This window comes from Myotis daubentonii, chromosome 8, assembly GCF_963259705.1.
Source record: "Myotis daubentonii chromosome 8, mMyoDau2.1, whole genome shotgun sequence".
Classification (NCBI taxonomy): Eukaryota; Metazoa; Chordata; class Mammalia; order Chiroptera; family Vespertilionidae; genus Myotis; species Myotis daubentonii.
Window position 1 is genome coordinate 66,451,093 of NC_081847.1, and position 20,652 is coordinate 66,471,744.

The 20,652-nt window shown below is 46.9% G+C and overlaps 1 protein-coding gene across 3 annotated transcripts in view; it reads left to right on the forward strand.

Annotated features, from left to right (window-relative positions):
* Positions 1-20,652, forward strand: part of CHCHD6 (coiled-coil-helix-coiled-coil-helix domain containing 6) — a 221,010-nt gene that overhangs the window by 168,743 nt on the left and 31,615 nt on the right. For 2 of the 3 annotated variants that reach the window (XM_059706762.1, XM_059706763.1), the window contains one exon: positions 9,093-9,163. The exons of the other annotated variant lie outside the window; for it this stretch is intronic. In XM_059706762.1, the coding sequence (XP_059562745.1) occupies positions 9,093-9,163 (71 nt within the window). The remainder of the gene's footprint in view (positions 1-9,092; positions 9,164-20,652) is intronic. 3 annotated transcript variants of the gene reach the window in all.

Genomic DNA, 20,652 nt, shown 5'->3' on the forward strand with positions numbered 1-20,652 from the left:
AGCAGCAACAAAAGCCGAAAACACATGAAAATACTCAATTTCCTGAGATGTTGACAATGTGAGGTTTAGCGGTAAACTGACTCATATTCACGAATTGTCTTCTTTGTCACCTGATCATGCAGGTATCAGCATGAGAGGGTTGTTGGGTTGAGAAGTGAATTGTTTGAGATGAGAGATGTTTGAGAACCAAAGTTTGACTGTATTCCAAAGAGGTGGGTCTTCTCACCCAGACACAAATACTCAATGAAGAACAGCTTTTGGGTAAGGTCAGCGCTCACCCAGAGGTCTGGCAGCTAATGGTTAGTATTCAGTGTAAATAAAAAGTTTAAAAAACCTGTATAGTTTTTACTAATTACCACAGCTTTACACTTATCTAATGCTTTGCAGTGTGCGAAGTGTGTATGTATGTATGTGTGTATGTACATATAGGTAGATGCCTTAGGCTCTATACTTCTCACTTCCTTGTAAGGAGAGACTAGTCAACTCCCCACCCCCAATTATACACACACCCAGAAATGCTGGGAGACTCAGCCAAACCCACAGAAGAGGTGTGGTCCAGAAAACCCAGCTCTGTGCCTTCGACTCCTCATAATGGCACAACAAAGACAGAGAGCCTGCTTTTCCTCTGACTTTTCACAAATGCAAATAATTATGTGAAGGCCTCACTTAAAGCCACTGTCACAACACTCTGATTAGCAGTTGACACCTTAGGGAATGATGTTCAGATGGCAGCCAGCCAGGTGTGTTAGGAAATAGGACATGGAGTAGATGTCCAGGGATGGAGGGGTGTCTGGAAGGGCAGGAAGGGGGGAAGGGGATAAGCTGGGTCTTGGCACAATTAGGTGTGTGCTTCAGGTGGAATGTTCCTGTGGCCTTGAGGGGGTGGATTCAAGGAGGCAAGGCCAGGCTCACCAGGTAGAGAGTTGTTGGCCAACTTAGGCTGGAGGTAAGGACATCAGTGCTGAGGCAACACTGTGAGAATGTGGAGGAGACAGAGTCCAGAGATCAGAGTTGAGTGGAGTAATAACACCTTCATTTATTCTTCAAGTATGGACTCTGAGCTCACATGGTTCCCAGTCCACGTGAGGGAACAGGCACATTAGCTGATGATTGCAGTGCACTGCGGGAAATGCTGCCGTACAGTACGTCTCAGTCAGGACACCAAGAAGGGAATCATTAATTTGCCTGGGATATGGGAGAGGAATGACTGCCCAGTAGAGGGGTGTTATTGAGTCTCAAAGCATGAATCAGTTTCTCAGGTGGATGGGGAAGAATCGGCAGAGAAAACAGTATAGAGAACATGTTGGAGGCTTGGAAAACGATGAGTCATGGCATGAAGTACAGAGCATATCGGGCAGTGCCAAAGTCATTTATTAGAGAGGTCAATTTCAAAGGGAGAGTCTTGGATGCTGCTCTGTAGACGGGGGAGAACCGGTGTGGCATATGAATAAGATGTGTCCTCGTAATAGTCCACTCATAAGGTAATAAAGGTTGAATGAAAGCAGGGACAAGGGAGCGAAAGGAAAGGCCTCGAGAGAGAAGCAGGAGGCAGGGTTACTCACATGTGTTTGCCAGCTTGATATGGGGGCCCCAAGAGCGATGATTGACAGGTCACCCACCATGCAGGAATTGGAGGGGGAGTGGTGGTATTTACTAATGCAGGAAATGCAGGGAGCAGACACGTAATGAGAGAACCAGAGATGAGGGTTTGAAGGAGGAGAGTTCTGGAAGCAGAGTGTCCCACAAAGGGGAAGAGGAAATTCTAAATGAGATCAGACCATCAATGGAGCTGGGGTCTGCTGGGGGTCAAAGGGGATTTCAGCACTCAGCTAAGACTTACTGAGTAGATACTGCAGCAAAAGCTATAGAATTCATAGCCCGGACTTCACTATTCCCCTGAGCTCCTTACATATATCCCCACAGCCTTCCTGACTTTTCCACTGGTTGTCCGGGTCATTTCCCACTCAGCAGAGCCGAGACCGAGGTACGGGTCTGCTTCTTCCCTGCTGACGGTGCAGAGCATGTTCGGCACCCCTCGGTGAATGCCCTGCCACCTTTCCCGCAGCAGCCTCCAGGTGGCTTGGAGCCCACTCTCTCCTCCTGGTAGGCTCTCCATTACATAGCAGATGTGATCCTTCCAGAATGGAAATCCGATTGTATCACCCCCTGATCAAACCCTCCAGTGGCTTCCTGCCAACCTGAGAATGGGAACCTTGTGTGGGCGGGGAACCTTGTGTGAGCATGGAACCTGTGGAGCCTTGTGTGAGCGTGGTCAGGCCCTATGTCCCTCCACTGCCTCTGTTTTCTCGTCTTAATGTATTCCATCCATTCTCCTCTTGCTTTCCCAAGATCACGCCAAGTAGTCCGACCTCAGGGCCTTTCCCCAGATCATATTTCCCTCATCACACTGTTCAGATCTCTACCCCAAGTCACCCCAGCAGAGGGCCTTCCTGGATCAACCTATTTAAAATCGCCCCACCCTCATCTTGTTGCTCCTCAGCCCCCTGACCCCTGTGTCTTTTTATGGTGTTTCTTACCAAGTAGAATAGTTTTCTTTTCCATATCAAGGCTGTTAGCTCTGTGAAGGAAAGGATCATTTCTCTTCATTACTGATGTGCCCCCTGATTGTGGAGCAAGGCTTAGTAAACTCTAGGCACTCAATAAATATTTGCTGGATGAAAGGAAGAAATTATTAAACCTTGACATGCTGGGCAATGTGCTAAGAATGCTTGTACCCATTATTCATTGCATGCTCAGAGTGCCCCAGAACGACAGGCAGGCTTTCTCCCCAGGGGCCAATGAAAAAACAGGCTCAGGGAGAGGGGGTTTGTGTACCCCCATCCTGGTGAGTGCCAGAGCAAGTCAGGACAGAGGGGTACTCTTCCCAATGAGAGCAGAAGTGAGCATAACCAGCTAGTTTCCTTTCGGGGCTGTTTTTAAATATATTTCTTTATAGAAACATCAGTGATGAGAGAGAATCATTGATCGGCTGCCTCCTGCACACACCCCACTGGAGATGAGCCCACAACCCAGGCACGTGCCCCTGGCCAGAATTGAACTTGGGACCCTTCTGTCCACAGGCCGACGCTCCATCCACTGAGCCCAGCCGCCTAGTCAGGGCTGTTTTTAGCAGTGTCAGTGGCTTAGAGAACAGTGTAAGGGGAAGGGTGAGGGAGAAGTAGTTTTCAAACTTAGGTTAGGTGTCAGCTGAGTGTTTGGGGAAGGGGCTGGGTCAGGAGGAGGGAAACAGGGCAAAGACATAATGGACCAACTTCATAAACAGCCAAGAACCAACTGTTTAGACACTTGACCAAATTGCATTGCTATTCATTCATTGATAGTCTGGCTGACTGCATGTCCTAAGCATTACAAAAGTTTATATTGATTATTTTAACTTTGCACAAAATACTTATATTCCTGTCTTCTTTGTGTTTTTTATTCTTTTCCAGTCAGAGATTCTCCAAATCCTGAATGCATTTTTCCCCTCCTTTTAAATGAGCTCTCCTGGGAGGGTGGGAAGCTTTGGTAATCTGGATTGGTAGATCTACATCTGTTGGAGGACTGGCCCAGGGCCTGTTGAGTGCACCTGGGCTTGGGGTTCTCCTGTCCTCAGATTCTGGGACTTCCTTGACCCCTCACCCCCGGCTTTCCCCAGTTTCACTAGTTTGCTGGGAATCCTCCCCAGGCAGCCAGGGTCCTGGGCCTCACAGTTTTCTACATATGTTCTTTCCACATGGCCTTTGGTTTGTGATATTTCTTCCTGGGCAACTGCTGGGCCCAGAACAAGGGCACCAAGTGGTCCTGCCTCTTTCCCTGGAGATCTGGCCCTGGGTGACCCTTTGCCTGGCAAAGCCTGGTCTTCTCTGGCAGAGGAGTGACATTCCTACCTGAAGCATTGCTCTGGGCATGCAGGGGCCAGCGTGCTTGCAGGTCCCTGTCACAGCACCTGGCCTGAAGGAACTGTGGAACCTTGTGAGCAACATGCTTGTGGCCACGGAAAAGGACTAGTGAGTGTTGCTCTTACTTTCTCCTAAAACATTTGTTAAAATGCTCTCACTAGTAGGGAAAGGGTCCAAGTTCTGATTCTCACTTCACCCCTGCAGCCCCCTCTCTGCCTGGCCCTGAGTCCTGGATGGGCTCCACCCAATCTGACAGCTTTCCTCACAGGGCTGTGTCCAAACCTGGCTCGGTCCTTGGTGCCCACGGAGTGGCAGCCCAGCAAATCTTCTCAATTGTCTAAGCTAATGGCCATGAACTTACCGTGTTTTTTGATCTTTTCTGGTGGTTCTGACCCCCTACTTCCATTTACTGAACAACTCTTTATTGAGGGCCTACTATGTGCCAGGTAGTGTTAGGGGCTCTGGGGATAGATCAGCGAGCAAGACAGGTGAGCCCCTCCTTTGTGGAGCTTCCATCCTGGAGGAGCCTTCCCTCATTCTCTCAGCACTGCCGGGTCTCTTCCAGATGTATTCCTTGGTTGATATGCATCGGGGTGTTAAGTTCTTAATATATGTATTGAGCTTATCGTGTGCCGGACACGGTTCTGAGCATTTTGTATGCATTATCTCACTGGCATCTGTATCATTTCCAACAAAACTGTGTGAAGGAGGCTCTACAGACAATGTCCCCAGTCTGGATGCTGGCCCACGTTTACAACTCCTGGGAGCTGGGCCCTAGTTCAGCCTATCTGACTCCAGACCCCGTGTCCATCCTCATTGACCCTGGCAGCCTCTCTTGATCCTGGCTTGCACCTTAGACCTTAATTCTGTCTTTCTTCTGGACAGCAATGCCTCCCATGACACCCAGTGCAGGTATGTGTCTGTCAGGGCTCCCAAGTTCCCCAGTGGCTCCTCTGTAGGCCGTCAGAATGAGCCTGGTTATCTTCCTGCCCACAGTCCCCCAGACCTGCTCTAAGCATGGGCCAGTGGGTTACCCAGGCCTCCCCACTCCCGGGCCCCAGCTCCTCAGGGGGCAGCAGGACCGTTTCCCTGGCCTTCCACAACAGTTTCCCTGTCCTCCCCTTCGGAGCCTTTTCACCGCGCTTCCCCTCACCCTTGCACTCTCTTTTGATCTTGCAAATCCAGGCCCGTGGAGAAATCAGACAGTATGAAATATGAAAACTGCTTGGGAAGTAATTGAAGAAACACTGCGACTTTTGAAACCCGTAGAGATAACACACCTTCTTGCTCACGTTATTTAATTTTTAATGGCAGATTTAATTAATGGAAATCAGGTTTCTGGTTTCAGATGTGCATACGAAGCAGCTGGAGGAGGAGGAGGAGAAGGAGGGGTGGCCATTTATTGGGCAGAGGAAAAGAATCCAGGATCAAGAATCAGAAGAGTCTGATGGGAAAGAAAAATTCCCCAGAAATAATAGTTCACTACTATCAGTGGGTGTTAATTAATGTGTGTAGATTCAGTACAATGCATTTCAGAATGATTTTCAGCGACTTATGAATGGGTAACAGGGCTCCTTTTTAGGGGCAGGCGTGGGATTGTGCTGTGGGAACCCAGGCCCTCTCCCGGTACTGCAGTTCACCATCCACACAGCTGCCAGAATGTTCTTTCTGAAATACAAATTGACCCTGCCACTGCCTTGCTTAAAAAATAAAACCTTTGACCCTGACTGGTGTTGCTAAATGGTTAGAGCATTGGCCTGCATACAGGAGGGTCACGGGTTCGATTCCCAGTCAAGGGCATGCACCTGGGTTGCAGGCCGATCCCCACCTCTAGTCTGGGCGCATGTGGGAGGCAACCCATTGATGTGTCTCTCTCACATCGATGTTTCTCTCCTCCCCTCTTCTCTAAAATCAATGGAAAAAATATCCTCATTTCTCAGGAAAGGATTAAAAAGAAGAAAATCTTTGTTCCCCACTCACTGGGCTGGGGTCCATCTGGGCTCTGAGCCAGTTGAGACCCCAGCCTCCCCGCACTCCCCAACCCCGCTGGTTCCCAGCTGACTTTCTTTCCAGGTCGAGGCTGTGGAGAGGCTTATTGTCACCGAATACCTAGCTTCTGTCCTTTCTGCTTTTGCCTTTTTAAACCATGTATTGTTTTTTCAAAAATATGATTTAATATTAAAAAAGGAAAAAAAGATTAGGTTTCAGTCAGCTCCTTAGAAGCCAGGCTAATGGTATGGCCCAGGCTGTCCTTTCTGGTGCCTCCGTGTCACCTGGGGTGACTGGCCGAACATCTATTGTATTCGTGATGTGGCATGATCTGGAAGCCCAGGAGGAGGCACCCTTGTCTCAATACTCAGTGGGTTCCCGTATGAATGTCTGTGGCCAGTCCTTCTAGAAGCCCCTTGGTGGTGGTGTGGTCCAGGAGTCTGCGGAGTGCCCTGCTCTTCCCGGCAGAGCGGTCTGGGTGCTCTTCGGAAGCCTCAGGAAGGCGTGCTGGACACAGGCCGTGAGCACAGGAAGCCAGCTCAGCACTCCCAGAGTTTTGACCAGGGCCTTTGTGTACCAGGGGAGCAGCCGTGGGGCACCCAACAATGCTTAGTCGGTCTGGGTCTACGCAGGCAGATTAGAAGGCAGGGTGGGTGGGTGGGTCACGGCAGGAAGGGGACTTACTCTGAGTCATTCTGAGAGACGATAGAGGAAGCTGCTGTGGGGTAATCACAACCACTTCTTGGCCTGTGGGCACTTCTGTGACAAATCTTACTGACCACATGTTCAGTCTGAGCTTGTGGTTGACTTAACCGCTTACTGGTTCACCCTTGCTGGTCTGTGTGCCAGGAGATACAATGAGTTTTCTGTTAACCGGCAGCACTCTGAGTCCATCTGGGACAGAGATACTCCCTTGTAAAGGGACATTGACGAGTGGTGGGGCCTGGAAGATGGGGACCTGATACTGTTTCAAAGAGGAGAAGGCCTGGGCTGTGAGGCTTTCTTGTGGGAAAGGAAACAGACCTAGATCGGTGGGGGTGCTTAGGTAAAGCACATGTTAGCGTTAGAAAGTTCTGTGGTGTCATGATAGTGGCTACCGTGGACAGAGAGGGAATCGTGAGCCAGGAACCACCGGGCATGGTCTCAGCCACCCTGTGAAGGAGGGAACAAGGAAGCAAGGCTCAAGGAAGTAAGTGACCCAGAAAACACTGTCAGCATGTGCCCAAGCGAAAGCTAAAATGTGGGTCTCTGGACCGTGCAGCCTTCTGTGAGGACTCATGAATTGGGGACTACAAACTGAGTCTCAGCGGTCCCCTCCAGGGTGTCACAGAAGAGTGAGGGGAGGCCCTGATTTCACTCGTCTCGTCCTTACTCCTCCGCTCAGAACAGTCAGTGTCGGGTGAATGTCAGTCTGGTTGAGGAAGAATCGTGATCTCTTGGCTGGAACATGCAGCTCCAGAGAGAAATGTGCTGGGCAACTTGGAGTGAGCATGTGCCAGCGGGAGCCAGGGCAGCCTGGCCGGGAGGGAAGGAGAACCCCCATTTATTTTGTACCTGTTGTGTGGTGGGAGCTTTCTCGCGTCCCACCTGTGTGCCTGATGGCCTTTGGAGAGAGGTGTTGGCTCTCTCCTCGGGTCAGAGATGAGGACGTGAGCCAGGAAGAGGCAGCATGACCTTCCCAGGCTCACTCGGTGGCTGGGGATGGAAGGCCTGGCATTGGCCTCACCCCAGCACCACCCAGAGCTGAGTTTCTACACTGCTCTGCCCCAGTGTGCTCCCTCCAGCACAGCCTTCCATGCTGACCTCCTGCCTGGCTTTTCCCTGAGGCTGCCGACGGCCTTGCTGCTCTGTAGGTCCTCGGGGAGGTGCTTCCTGCCCCACCTTCCCTGCAGATGGGCGATGGGACAAGGCACTTTCTCTGCCTGACTCTGTTCTGGGCACCTTTCACCCATTTTGGTCTAAGGAGGGGGTCATTCCCCTCAGGCCAGGCTATCTGTGTGCATGGCATCTGCTGCTACCTTGTCACCCTCGCTGGGGAGGTGACTGCCGGCCTTGTCTTGGGCTGTGATCGGGTGATTTAATTCTTGAGGCTGTTCCTGCAAGAAGTCAGTCCTCACAGTTCTCTGCAGGGAGCGTGGTGGCAGGTGGGCTAGCTGTGTGTTTCTTTTGCTCTCCTCGGGGAAACAAGTGGAAAGGGCTGGATTCTGGTTCTGTGTGGCCTGAAGCAACTTGCCTTTGAGGCAAAAGGAAGTAGTGACTTACCCAGAGTCACAGTGAGGTGGCCCCTGGGATTTAATCCAACTCGACCTTGTTGCAAACCTGGCTGTCTCCACACCAGCCTGGCTCTGTACATGTACACCCACGAGGTAACCTCAGAAAGGACATAAGTGTGTGCCTTTGGAACCACCCTGCAGGGCTCTGTCCAGTCACCATGCCAAGAAGCACCTTGGTGTTGTCAGGCAGCAGGGCACATGCCGGACTCACCATCAGCCTCCTGGGCTGTAGCCCTGGCACAGCTACTTGCTGTGTGACTTTAGGCTAGCGGCTTCATCTTTCTGGGCGGCAGAGTCTCCTATAAAATAAGGCTTGGACCCGATCCAGACTCAGCAGAAATTTTATTTAAAGATGGTAAATATGTTAGGCTCTGTGGGCCATACATCCTCTGTCACAACAACTCAACTCGGCCATTGCAGTACAAAGCAGCCACAGAAGTGAAAACAAATCCAGACTGTGGCATATTCCAATAAAACTTTATTTACAAAAGCAGATGGCAGGCTGGGATTTGCTCATGGATGGCGTGTTGCTGACCCCTAAACTGGAAAATCCATGTCCTTCTATTCTTTGCTCGGCTAGGATTCTGTAGCTGTGGTTGGTCCAGGGTAGGAACTAGACCTAAGCTGTGAATCAGTCACTAGTCTGCTTTAATGCTAGTCAAGAAATTAGCGTCTGTCAATTTTTATTTATTTATTTTTTTCAGAGAGAGAGAGAGAGAGAGAGAGAGAGAGAGAAACATCGGTTGCCTATACACACTCTTCTCTGGGATCAAATCCATTACCTTTTGGTGTTCAGGATGATGCTCTAACCAGCTGAGTCACCTGGCTAGGGCTAGCTAGCATCTGTCACTTTTTAATGCAGTTGCATCACGTGACAGGGCCAGAGGGAAATTTCAGTCTTTGGTAACGTGTTCTATTTTTCTCTTTGTAGAATGCTGAGATGTATACACTATCTTCACAGCAATTCCATGAGGCAGCTTCGAAAATGGAGGGCACAATAAAGTAAGAATTTCTTTAATATTCTTTGTAAACTTAGCCTGTATTTGTAAAAATTCCCATACATGGCTTGAAACCTGCCACCACCTGCCTAATTTCAAATTTCTGTAATAACACAGAGGACCATCTGTTTCTCAGCTCTCTCACCTGGATCTGAGGCAGCTATTGGTCACCTGTAATTGACCACATGAGCACTCACTTCTCCCCTAGCAACCTGGCAAATAGAGTGGGGCTGCGGCAGACTTGGCAGGGCTATTCCAGGCCAGGTGTCCATCAGGCCCCCAGAGAAGTCAGGGAAGGGGTGCTGCTGGTCCCCCATTTGTGGAGCTGGTTTTCAGGGGATGGGTCTGTTCCCTGTGGGCACCCCATGTGCCTGGCCCTGTGCCATAAGCTCGTGTATGCTGACACTCGAGGTGGCCCCTGCTTTACTCCAGAAGGCCTGGCTCAGGGACACTGATGGCTCGCTCAGGTCGCACAGTGCTGAGGGCAGCTTTCGGTCCCCGTCTGTCGTGCTCCTGTGCTGTCAGGGGAGGCACCAGAGCCAGAATGTCAGGATGGGAGGTGCTTGCAGTATGTCTAATATAGACGCAGTTCTGCTTAGCTTCGCGGGCAGGTCAGGGAAGATCTGAGGGATTCCTGTGGGGAAGTGAGAGCCGGGCCTTACGCTTTGGGTTCTTTTTTGAAGTTGGTCTCTGTGGACCCTGTAGACCTTCATAAGGTAACCAGGGGCTCTGACCAACTTGCTCCTCCTCCTTTATGGGTCTGTCTCCTTCAAGGGTTAGTCGGGGTGACTCCCAGGCAAACCAGTCAGAGTGCAGAGTGTTGAAGGGTTGGGTGTGGCACCAAGAGATGGAAACAGAAGGTTTAGGTGACCAGGAAGTGACACATTTCTTGTGAACACAGCTGCTGATGAAAAATGTGTGTGGAGCCAGGAGGGGTGAGGGGTGGGGGAGATGCACATGCATTACAGGCCCAGTGGGTACATAGACACCTGAAGCTGGGGAAATACCACCAGATTGGGGTACAGCTGACTAAAAAGTAGGTTTGGGAAAGAGAAGCCGTTATCTTGAAGAGGTCAAGTCCTACAGTAGTAATAGGAGACTAGGAAAAAGACCTTTCCAGCCAGCAGGTAACATGCAGAAGGGTCCTATGCCTGCCCATTGGGATCCCACAGGGCCTGGGGTGGGGGTATGTGAGTGCTACAAGCTGTGTGGACCCTGTCGAATGGAATGTTCCAGCTGCCCTTGCAGAGTGTGTGGGCCACCCCACAGGCAGAAGCTCCTGTCCTCACAGACCAGGGCTCCTGTGAGGCCCAAGTGAGCACTGTCCTCACTCCTGGGGCTGATTAGTGCTCATAATCACAATCAATGAGAGAAAGAGGTTGGAAAGCAGTCACACCTCAGAGGTGGGTGGGTGACAGCCACCCTAGTAATGTGATCCTGGAAAGGGCAAAATCGGGGTTGGCTCCTGGCCCTGGCCCACCTCCTGGAGTGTGTGTGGGGCAGTGATGCCGGATCCAGAGCCCCCCCCCCCCCCCCCTTCACCGGATCATGGAACCAACTGCTGAAAGGAAGCAGCTCTGGGGAGAAGCCGGGCAGCTTTACAGTCGCTGGCCACGCATTTTGTCATCTGCCATGTGGTTCACCGTCCTGAGAGTTGGGACTCATGGACTCCTGGTCCCTGGCTTAGTGAATTCGACTGTATCATCATATTCTTTCTCATCATATCCTCTGAAGGCAAAGGGGAGCTGACATATGAGTATATTTTTAATCTGAGCAAAGCAAAGAGTAGTTTGTTTGCAATATCCCTTGAGAATGACTTACTAAGCACATTACTAAATGATAGGTGCTTTGCAGGCACTTCAACTATATGCTTTCATTTACTATTATTGGTTCCATTTCACAGATGAAGAACTGAAGCTAGTGAGGTTGTCCACAGTCACATGTGGTTCCCTGCTGGGCTGGGGTCAAGCTTAGCTGAGACTGCTTTGTAGTCACCGTTTTTCACTCTTTGCCTTGGCTTCTTCCCTGTCCCTTGAAAGCCCCTCTGAACATAAGATTGGCAGCAGTTGGAGCTATGAGCCTGCCTGGACCTGGAATCACACCTCAGTCTTGCTTCTGATTGGGGGCGTGCCCTTGGGCAAGTCACTTAACCTCTCTGGTTTCCTCATCTACAAAACAAAGAAGAACAACCCCTTTAAAGCTTTTAGTGAGATACCACAGAGAAAGTAGACCTAGGATTTCAACAACTGCTTGGACATAAGCTTGACTTATGTCCAAACCTGTAGAGAATTTTTATGAGTTTGAGTCAAACTGGTAACTGTTAACTGATGGGAAGCAAGCTTCCTACGGATTGAGAAAATGCTCCTGAGAATGGCAGCATTGCAGCATTTATACATTAGAATCATAGGAGGAGATGTAAGGAGCACTACATGAAGCCCATGGCTGGTAGAGGGAAGGGGTGGGAGAAAGCAAACCCGGGAAATCTCGGGGCCTGGATAAGAAAGTAAAACCGGAGACACTTCTTTTACATTGGCGGGTGCAGGATAGTTAATAAATAACATTTACAGCACAGAGAGGGTACGTGGGAACAAGATAACCATGAGGGTTTGTGTGGGCTCCTGCTCTGGTGCAGGGGGTTGTGCCTTGACGGGTCTGGAAAAGGAGATTCCTCTGACCTTTCAAAGGCATGTTATCTGAGACCGCAAAAAAGACAATAGACAGGCTCACTTAAGATAAAGATTGACCTTTGTCAAGGAAGCTATAGGCCTAAGACAACTACTGGTATCTGCCTGGACCCGCTTTTACTTAGGAATTTTCAACCCATCCTTCTGGTTTCTCAGTTTATCGGGTTTAATATGTGGCCCTTTTTTCGTCCACACACTGTTACTAATAATGGCAGTCATTTGAATCACTTTTACAACACCTAGCTTGACATAGCATGGAACAGATGTAATATATAGAGTTTACTAAAGAAGAAAATTTTGTCTTTTCCCAAACAAATTAAACAGTAAGTAATGTATAGTTAAAATTATTGTACTTAAACATTAAGGTGGGGACAGAATCTTTGATTGAGAGATTTCCTGGATTAGCAAATGATTGTAAACTGCACTGTAAATGCCACTGGAGTAAGTGCCAATTGCTGACAATAATACTACTGGAGAATTTTCTTTTTTTAACAACTTTGAATAAACTGGTTACTTAGATGGATAATTAATGTTTCACTCACTTTTTTTTTGTTTTGTTTTTGTGTGTTAATCCTCACCCGAGGATATTTGTCCATTGATTTTTAGAGAGGGTGGAAGGGAGAAGGAGAGACAGAGAAACATCGATGTGAGAGAGACACACAGATTGGTTGCCTCTTGCACGCATCCTGACCAGGGCTGGGGAACCTGCAACCAAGGTACGTGCTCTTGACTGGAATTGAACCTGGGACCCTTCAGTCCTCGGGCCGATGCTCTATCCACTGAGACAAACCGGCTAGGGCTCACCCATTTTTTAAACACGTGTGTTTAGGCTGTTTGCCAGGCACTATGCTTAAGTGCTGGAGATAAACAAGACAGCTTTGGTTGCTACCAGCAAGGAGCTTATAGCATTTGGGGAATGAAAAACAATATTTTTAAATTAATAGCACAAAAAGCAGTTGCCCAAACAATGACTGATTACAGTAATGAGTCGTGAAAGAAAGACTGAGTTTGAATTTAAAAGCCCAGGTTTGAGTCCCCAAACCCAGATTTGGAAGTTGGTAAGGCTTCTAAGGAAATGGCATGTCAGCTGACTCCTGTAAAATGAGAAGTTGGTCAGAGGAAGGAAGGAGAAAGAACATTTCAAAAAGAAGGATTACCTGTGCAAAGGCCCCAGGGCAGGAAGTAATTTAGCACATTCAAGGAATTGCAAGGCCAGTGTGGGCAAAGAAATGAATGAAAAAAAAAAGAGATTTAAGATGAAGCTGGGGAAAGTCAGCAGAAGCCAGCCCGGACAGAATTTTGCTTGTATTCTGTCGCCAGCCACAGGAATAGTGAAATACCATTCCAACTTTCTTTCTTTCCTAATATATGCACTTAAGGTATTAATTTATCTGAAAACATAGCTTTAGCTATACCCTGCAAGTTTTGATATATTTCACTGATAATTAAATTCAATTTTTTTCTAATTCTTATTCTGATTTCTACTGGACTCATAGCTTATTTTAAAATGCATTGCTTAATTTCCAAACAGATGATAATTTTCTAGTTACCTTTTTATAATTGATTTCTAGTTTAATTTTGTGATTAGAGATACTCTAAATCCTCTTTAAAAGTTTGAAATTTGGTTTATGACCCAGTTTTGGTAAGCCTTCCATGTGCCCTTGAAAAGAATGTATATTCTACCCATGGGTATAGTTTTCTGTTTGTCAGTTAGGTTCAGGAGGTCGTTCGTATTCAAATTTTCTGTATCATTACTGATTGATGGATTTATGGTTTCTTTCCAAGATCACTTTCCTTCTGACTGAAGAACTCATTTAGTATTTAGTTTAGTACAGCTTTGTTGCTGGTGGAAGTGGGGTTCTTGCTCTGTTGTGAGAAAAAGCATTTTTTTTTTTTTTCGAGGACCCACGAGGGATGATGAGGTCTGGTAGTAAGATTTTTTTAAAAAATTGATTTTAGCCCTGACCGGTTTGGCTCAGTGGATGGAGCGTCGGCCTGTGGACTGAAGGGTCCCAGGTTCAATTCCGGTCAAGGGCATGTACCTGGGTTGTGGGCACATCCCTAGTAGGGAGTGTGCAGGAGGCAGCTGATCAATGTTTCTCTCTCATCGATGTTTCTGACTCTCTATCCCTCTCCCTTCCTCTCTATAAAAACTCAATAAAATATATTTTTAAAAAATTTATTTCAGAGAGAAAGGGAGAGGGAGAGATAGAAACATCAATGATGAGAGAGAATCATTGATCGGTTGACTCCTGCAAGCCCCACACTGGGGATAAAGAAAGTGATAAAGAATTATAAATTTATTAGATCATCTGCAAACCAGATGGGCTGCCCAAAATGGTGTCACCCAGGGACAGGGAGTTCGAGATTTTAAAGGACTCTAGGTGAGTTTTTTAGCCGGGAATTCTCTGGGTTGGTCCAGATCTGGGGCAAGTCCGGAGGGGAAAGTTACTGGTCTTAGCAAATGGAATATGGTCTAAGCCCGTGGTTGGCAAACTGTGGCTCGCGAGCCACATGCGGCTCTTGGCCCCTTGAGTGTGGCTCTTCCACAAAATACCACGTGCAGGTGCGCACGTACAGTGCGATTGAAACTTCGTGGCCCATGCGCAGAAGTCGGTTTTCGGCCTGGGCAAGTCCATTTTGAAGAAGTACTGTTGATATTTGGCTCTGTTGACTAATGAGTTTGCCGACCACTGGTCTAAGCGAAAGTGAATGTCAGTTATGAAATGATCTAAAGGTTGGTTTCCCAGGGGAGGGGATATCGATTCGATTATTTGATCAGAACTAACAAAAATAGAAGGCAGCCTCTGGGTTCCCAATATCCTATCTCTGTCTGTTCTGCCATGGAAAATCAAGGCCAGTGTCTAGAGATCCTGTGCCATATTAAAGCTTAGTCCTTTGTAGCCTCTGCTAAGCCATTTCAGTCCCCATGCAGGTAGGTTTGGAGTCCAGGTGGCTGCCGGCATTGTGGCTGCTACAGAGAGAATGTGTGAACCCATAGGGCAAGCATGTGTGTGTGTGTGTGTGTGTGTGTGTGTGAGAGAGAGAGAGAGAGAGAGAGAGAGAGAGAGAGAAAGAAGGGGGGCGGGGAAGGGAGAAAGGCTTTGTTACCTGGGATTAGATTATCTCAGGTTTGGGAAGGACCAGGAGCTCATTCAAAATAACCAATCAATTTCCCAAGCTTTAGTGGGGGCAGGGGCTGTGGCTTCTGAAGGGACCATCCCCTGACCAATCCATTCTTTCCCTAGGCTAGACTGACAGACATCTATAGTCTCCATTTTGGCTCCTATTGAGCATGTATTTACCTCCCTCTTCATTGTTCTATCTTTTACCCCAATGATCTGTGGGGAAGGGACCCATGGGCCCCTGGGGAGTGTGTGAAGCTGTAACTTCCTAGAGAAGCAAGCAGGCTCATGCTCCCCAGTTGATTATGCTCAACAGTGTCCGACTCTCTTTGCTTCTTTCCTTTATTAATATCTAGCTACCTATGCCAACAGCTTTGCTGATTACAAATTTTTAATTGTCTGGAAATATCTTTATTTTGATGAATATAGCAATCCTCTGTTTCAGCTCTCTGAAGGCATCTTCATATTCTCATTTGATACCTGTTTTTCCCTAGAGAAGTCAGCTGTAGATCTATTGATATTATTCTTACTCCTTTGTTGTAATTTCTTTTTCTCTCTGATTTTCAGATTTTCTCTCGTTTGTGTGTGTGTGTGTGTGTGTGTGTGTGTGTGTGTGTGTGTGTGTGTGTTAGCAGTTTGACTATGGTGTGCCTAGGTTTAAATTCTACCCTCCCACTCCCACCATTGGTTTCATGTCTTGTGGTTTAATTTTCTTTTATCAGTTTCAGAAATTTCTCAGCCATTATCTCTTCAGATAAAATTCTGCCCTGCCCTAGCTGGTTTGGCTCAGTGGATAGAGCATTGGCCTGCGGACAGAAGGGTCCCAGGTTCGATTCCAGTCAGGGGCACATGCCTGGTTATGGGCTTGATCCCCAGTAGTGGGTGTGCAGGAGGCAGCTAATCAATTATTCTCTCTCTTCATTGATGTTTCTATCTCTATCTCCTTCTCCCTTCCTGTCTGAAATCAATAAAAATACATTTTAAAAAATTCTGCCCTATTGTATCTTTTCTCCTCTCTGGAATTTCAGTTACATGTATTACTGTGTCTTACATGTTTTGTGGGTGTTTCACCCCCCCCCCCATTTTTCATCACTTTTTTGTCATCTCTATGCTGTAGCCTGTGTTTTTTCTATTGACCTTGCATTTTACTAATCCTCTTTTTAATGTGTCAAGTCTGTCTTAAACCTATTTATTGAATTCTGAATTTCAATTATTGCATTTTATTCAATTCTAGAAGTTTTGTCTCCTTTTTTAAAAAAATTTCAGTCTCTGGTGAGATTCTGGTTTTGTCATCTGTTTTCTTGAACATATTAATTATAGTTATTTTGAAGTCAGCTGAGGGTCTTTTGCTGTTGCATATTTTTTCTCTTGGTCCTATTTATTTGTGTGCCTGGTGATTTTTCACTAAATGTCATATATTATACAGATAAAGTACAGTGGCTCTGGAGTATGTTATCTCTATCAGAGATGCTCTACCCTATTCCTTGTTGCCCATCTGAGTAAAGGCATATCACCTTAAACTCATGAGGGACTGAGCTGAATGGAGGCTTGCCTGCAGTGTTGGTAAAGCTCAGGCTACTTCTGCTTTACCCCTGTTCCTAGGGTATGGGTTTCCAGGGCTCCTCTTTCTTGGTGAGTTCTAAACCCCTATTTTACCCCTTTAGCTCTGAGACTTCTGAAAATTCTACTCTGTCTTTCAATGGATTTTTACTTAGCTCCTTAGCGTCTTGCATTAAGTAACTCAAGAATCTGACAAATGCTTTAAAAGAGGAAAACCACTAAGTGTTGGCTCACTTCTTTTTAGCTCCCTTCTCTCTAGATTCCTGATCCCTCAAATCTTAGCTGCCTTGGCAGCCCCAACCTCCAAAGGAATGTTGTCTCTCTACAGTCCTGTGAAATTGCCAAAAGCCCTACTGGCTTGTCTGCCGTTTAGCTGAATCTGTTTGCCCTACTCTCAGCCTCCCTTCCTGCACCAAGAATTGGCACAAACTGAGGGCAAAAGTGACTTTGGGAATGAATACTTACCTTTCAACAGTTCCTTTTTTATAACCTTGACCCTTAAGTCCTACTTTGTCTTAGTCCTTAGATGTCTTAGAACAAATTATTGTATTCCAGCTTTTAAAAAATTTTTCTCAGAGGAGAGCATAGTTTTTTTTACTAGCTACTTCACTGTAGCTGGGAGCAGAAGTCCTGACTTAGCTTTTGAGGAATGATTGGAGTTTGCCAAGCAGAAAATAGCCATGCCAGGTAGAAGAAATAGTAAGTACTGGAGTCCATCAGACACTGGTTACATTAGCAGCATTAGACACCGGTGGCACGGGTGTGTTTCCCAACTTTTCTTGGGCCCACCAAGCTTTCCTGAAGCCTGCCAAGCCCAACATGGGTGCAGGACAACAGAAGGTGCCTGCCTGAGTTAAGGGACGACAGGGAACTTATGACTGAAGAGTGTTGTTGGTGAGGCTGACATTAACAGTTGGAGGACTTTGTTTTTGAAGAATCCTTTTGTTGAGGTAGAAATGAATATTCAAAGTATGTAGGCACACACAACACACACACACACACACACACACACACACACACACACACACACACACACCCCTCTACCTCACAACAGTGCAGCAGGTGGAATTATTCAGATTTTTTGAAAGAAGAGATTAAGACCCCAGGGAACATCCTGCATTTATTGTGTCGCATCTATTTTTTATGACAACCTTCAGTCCTCTTCCTGTGGGATTCATTCAGAGCCTGTCTCGGCTTCTTCCTGCCAGGAAACTTGTACAGTCCTCCCTGGCCCCACAAAGAGCCAGCCCTCAAAGAGGTTAGAACAGTTGAGTTGAAGGAAGAAGGGTATTAACTGTTTCCTGAAACTGAGTCATTGTGCTCCAAGGACTTTGATCCAAAGGGATCTGATTAACATGGACATGGCCAAGTGGAACTTGCTGGAGCTGAGCTGCTGCTCTATGCTTTCACTTGCAAGTGAGGCTTCTTAATAAACAATAGGGGAGGGGTTGGGACCCACCTGGAAGAATAAACTATTTTCAGGGACTGAGCTTCCACAATTAAATCTATTTAGTGAATTAATGACAGATCAGTCACCTCTTAAAACAATGGCCATTTATTTGAACCCCTAATAAAATGGCATTCTAAACATTCTTTATCCCAGACAATGTTCAAATTGGTCTGAATTCAAAAGATGTTCCTATCTCTTGCTTTCCTATTTTACCTAACCTTTTAAAAGGAGTATTTTCTATTCAGAAATTTACTAAAATAAATTGGTTTAAACTGGTGTACGTGGCCCTTTGAGAGGTTAACAAATCCCACTTAATAATTTATTTAACAAATCAAAATTCAGTGAATACATTTCTTTTTAAGAAACCAGTTACTGACCATCACCATGTGCAGCTGTTAAGCTAGGTGTGTACATAGTACTCGAGGTCTTCTGGTCACAAGAAGCTCATGTGGCAAATGCCATTATTGTCCCATTTTGCAGATGTGGAAACTAAGTCACTTAACCTCTCAGTCTCATTTTCCTAGTCTATAAAACAGCGCCAGTGATGATGCCTATTTCTGTAAGGCTCTTGTGAAGACTAAATGCAAAAATCCACAGAAGTGCCCAGGGACGGACACACAGCCAGATGGCAGCAGAGTGGGATTTGAGCCACGTCAGCATGAGTCTACACTTGCTTTTTCCTGCTACACTGGGATGCGTATCCTCTCTCAGAGACTTACAGGACAGAGGATTAGCTGCTTGTTGATTAGCAGGATGACTGACTTCCCCAGAGTTGTAACATTTCCTTACATTTCAGCCTACAACTGTGTGTGTGTGTGTGTGTGTGTGTGTGTGTAGGTATTTACTTGCATACCAATGCTGGCAGAGTTCTGCCTCTATTTTAGCAAGAGAGACAAAGATGCATGGAGAGAGAATGGATGAACAGAGGTAATCTTTGTGTATCATATGGGAATGCAACGTCCAAACAGAAGATGTGGGGTGATAGTGCTCCCCAAGGCCAAAGCCCTGGCTGGTTCTGTGGGTTAGTGAGTGTGGCCACCTACAGAAAGCCTCAGTGGCTTTGTCTGGGAGAGGAGGGAGTTGGCTCTGGCCTCTGCCCCCATCGTACACCTGACAGACTGCGGATCCCAGCCGTCTCCTGCTGAACCTGGACATGGCCTCAGGATCCTCAGTGCAGCACTCCAGCAGGGTTTCAACCGTTCAGGGTTGGCATTCATATGCACGGATCCAATGAGTTCTAAAGATAGTTTTCAGATCCGAGACTGTGCTTGGTTCCTGATTTCAGAACACAGAATCTACTTAGTTGTTTATTTTTATACATCCTATGTTCTGTCTGGAATATCCTCCCTCCTTTTTCCTTACACATTATGCTCACTTTTCAAAATTCAACCTAAGCATCTTTTCTGCTTACTATTTGTCTTACCCAGAGGTCAATCCAATATCTTATTTTTCTCTATATCCCCACTGTCCAGCTCCGGAATTAACTGTGATAGATGCCCACCAAGTGTGTTCTGGACAGAGCTGATGCCTGTTGTAAGGACATTAGGGATAGGATTTAAAGACAAATAGTTCACTGTTTAAGCACCTTCTCTGTGAGGCACGCACAGAGCCTCCTGTCGGGTGGGGACCCTGTGTGGAGCAGGGCTTGGAGGTCAAACTGGTGAGTGTGCAGGTCCCAGCAGTGCTGCCTGGTGTGTGGCCTGTGTTAGGATGTAACTGTCTGGGACACACTTCCCTTGCTTTGGAAGTTTGTTTTGAGGGTATCAGGAGGTAATTTGTTAAGCACATAACAAGTACTCAGTAAACAGTAGGTATTATATAGAAGCTCACATTTTAGTGAGAAAGAGATTGGAGGGCAGTAGTCAAAAGAGGGGACAGTCCTAGGTACATAGAGTGTTTCAATGACTGTGTGAATCTGGAACCATGAAGGAAAGGGAGACCCTAGAATCAACCCCGCAGCTCTCCTTTTGGGGACGTGTCCTAGAGAGACCCTCCATGTGTGCACAAGCAGCCACAGGCAAGCAGGCGTGGCGGCCCTGGTTCCAGGTGCGAGAAATTAGAAACAGCCTCACTGCCTGTGAACCTGTCAGTGGGTGAGATTATCCATGTGCCGTTAAAAAGAATGTTCTGGAGCTCTGTGTGTTGGCACAGGAAGATGCCTGAGATGTGTTGCTAGGTGAAAAAGCAAGTTGTGGTTTACTGTGTATATGTACACTGGACACACATACCTGACGCACTAACTGTTCTGTAGGCGTGTGTCATGTATGTGGATAAAGAGAAGAATGTCTGAAAGAGTACACTCCAGATGAACACAGTAGTTACCTCTGGGCAGTTCCAGGATGATCAGAATTATAAAGACGGTCCAAGTGGATTTACTTTATCTGATGTTTTTAATTTTGTCTATAATTAAATATATTATTATGTATAGCTTGTATAACAAGAATATAAAGACAATTATAAGAGAAGGAGTGGTGATGATTTGGGTCCAGGGAGAGGGAGGTTCACAGTTGGGATCGGGTCCCCAGTCTGACAGATGACAGTGACCACACAGAGGCAAGAGCTGGCCCTGGGACTGTGTTCCTGGTGGTAAGAGTGTATGTGTGTGAGTGTTCATATGCTCATGTCCATATGTGCACATGTGTGGGTACATGTGTGTGTGCGTGTATTGCTCTCT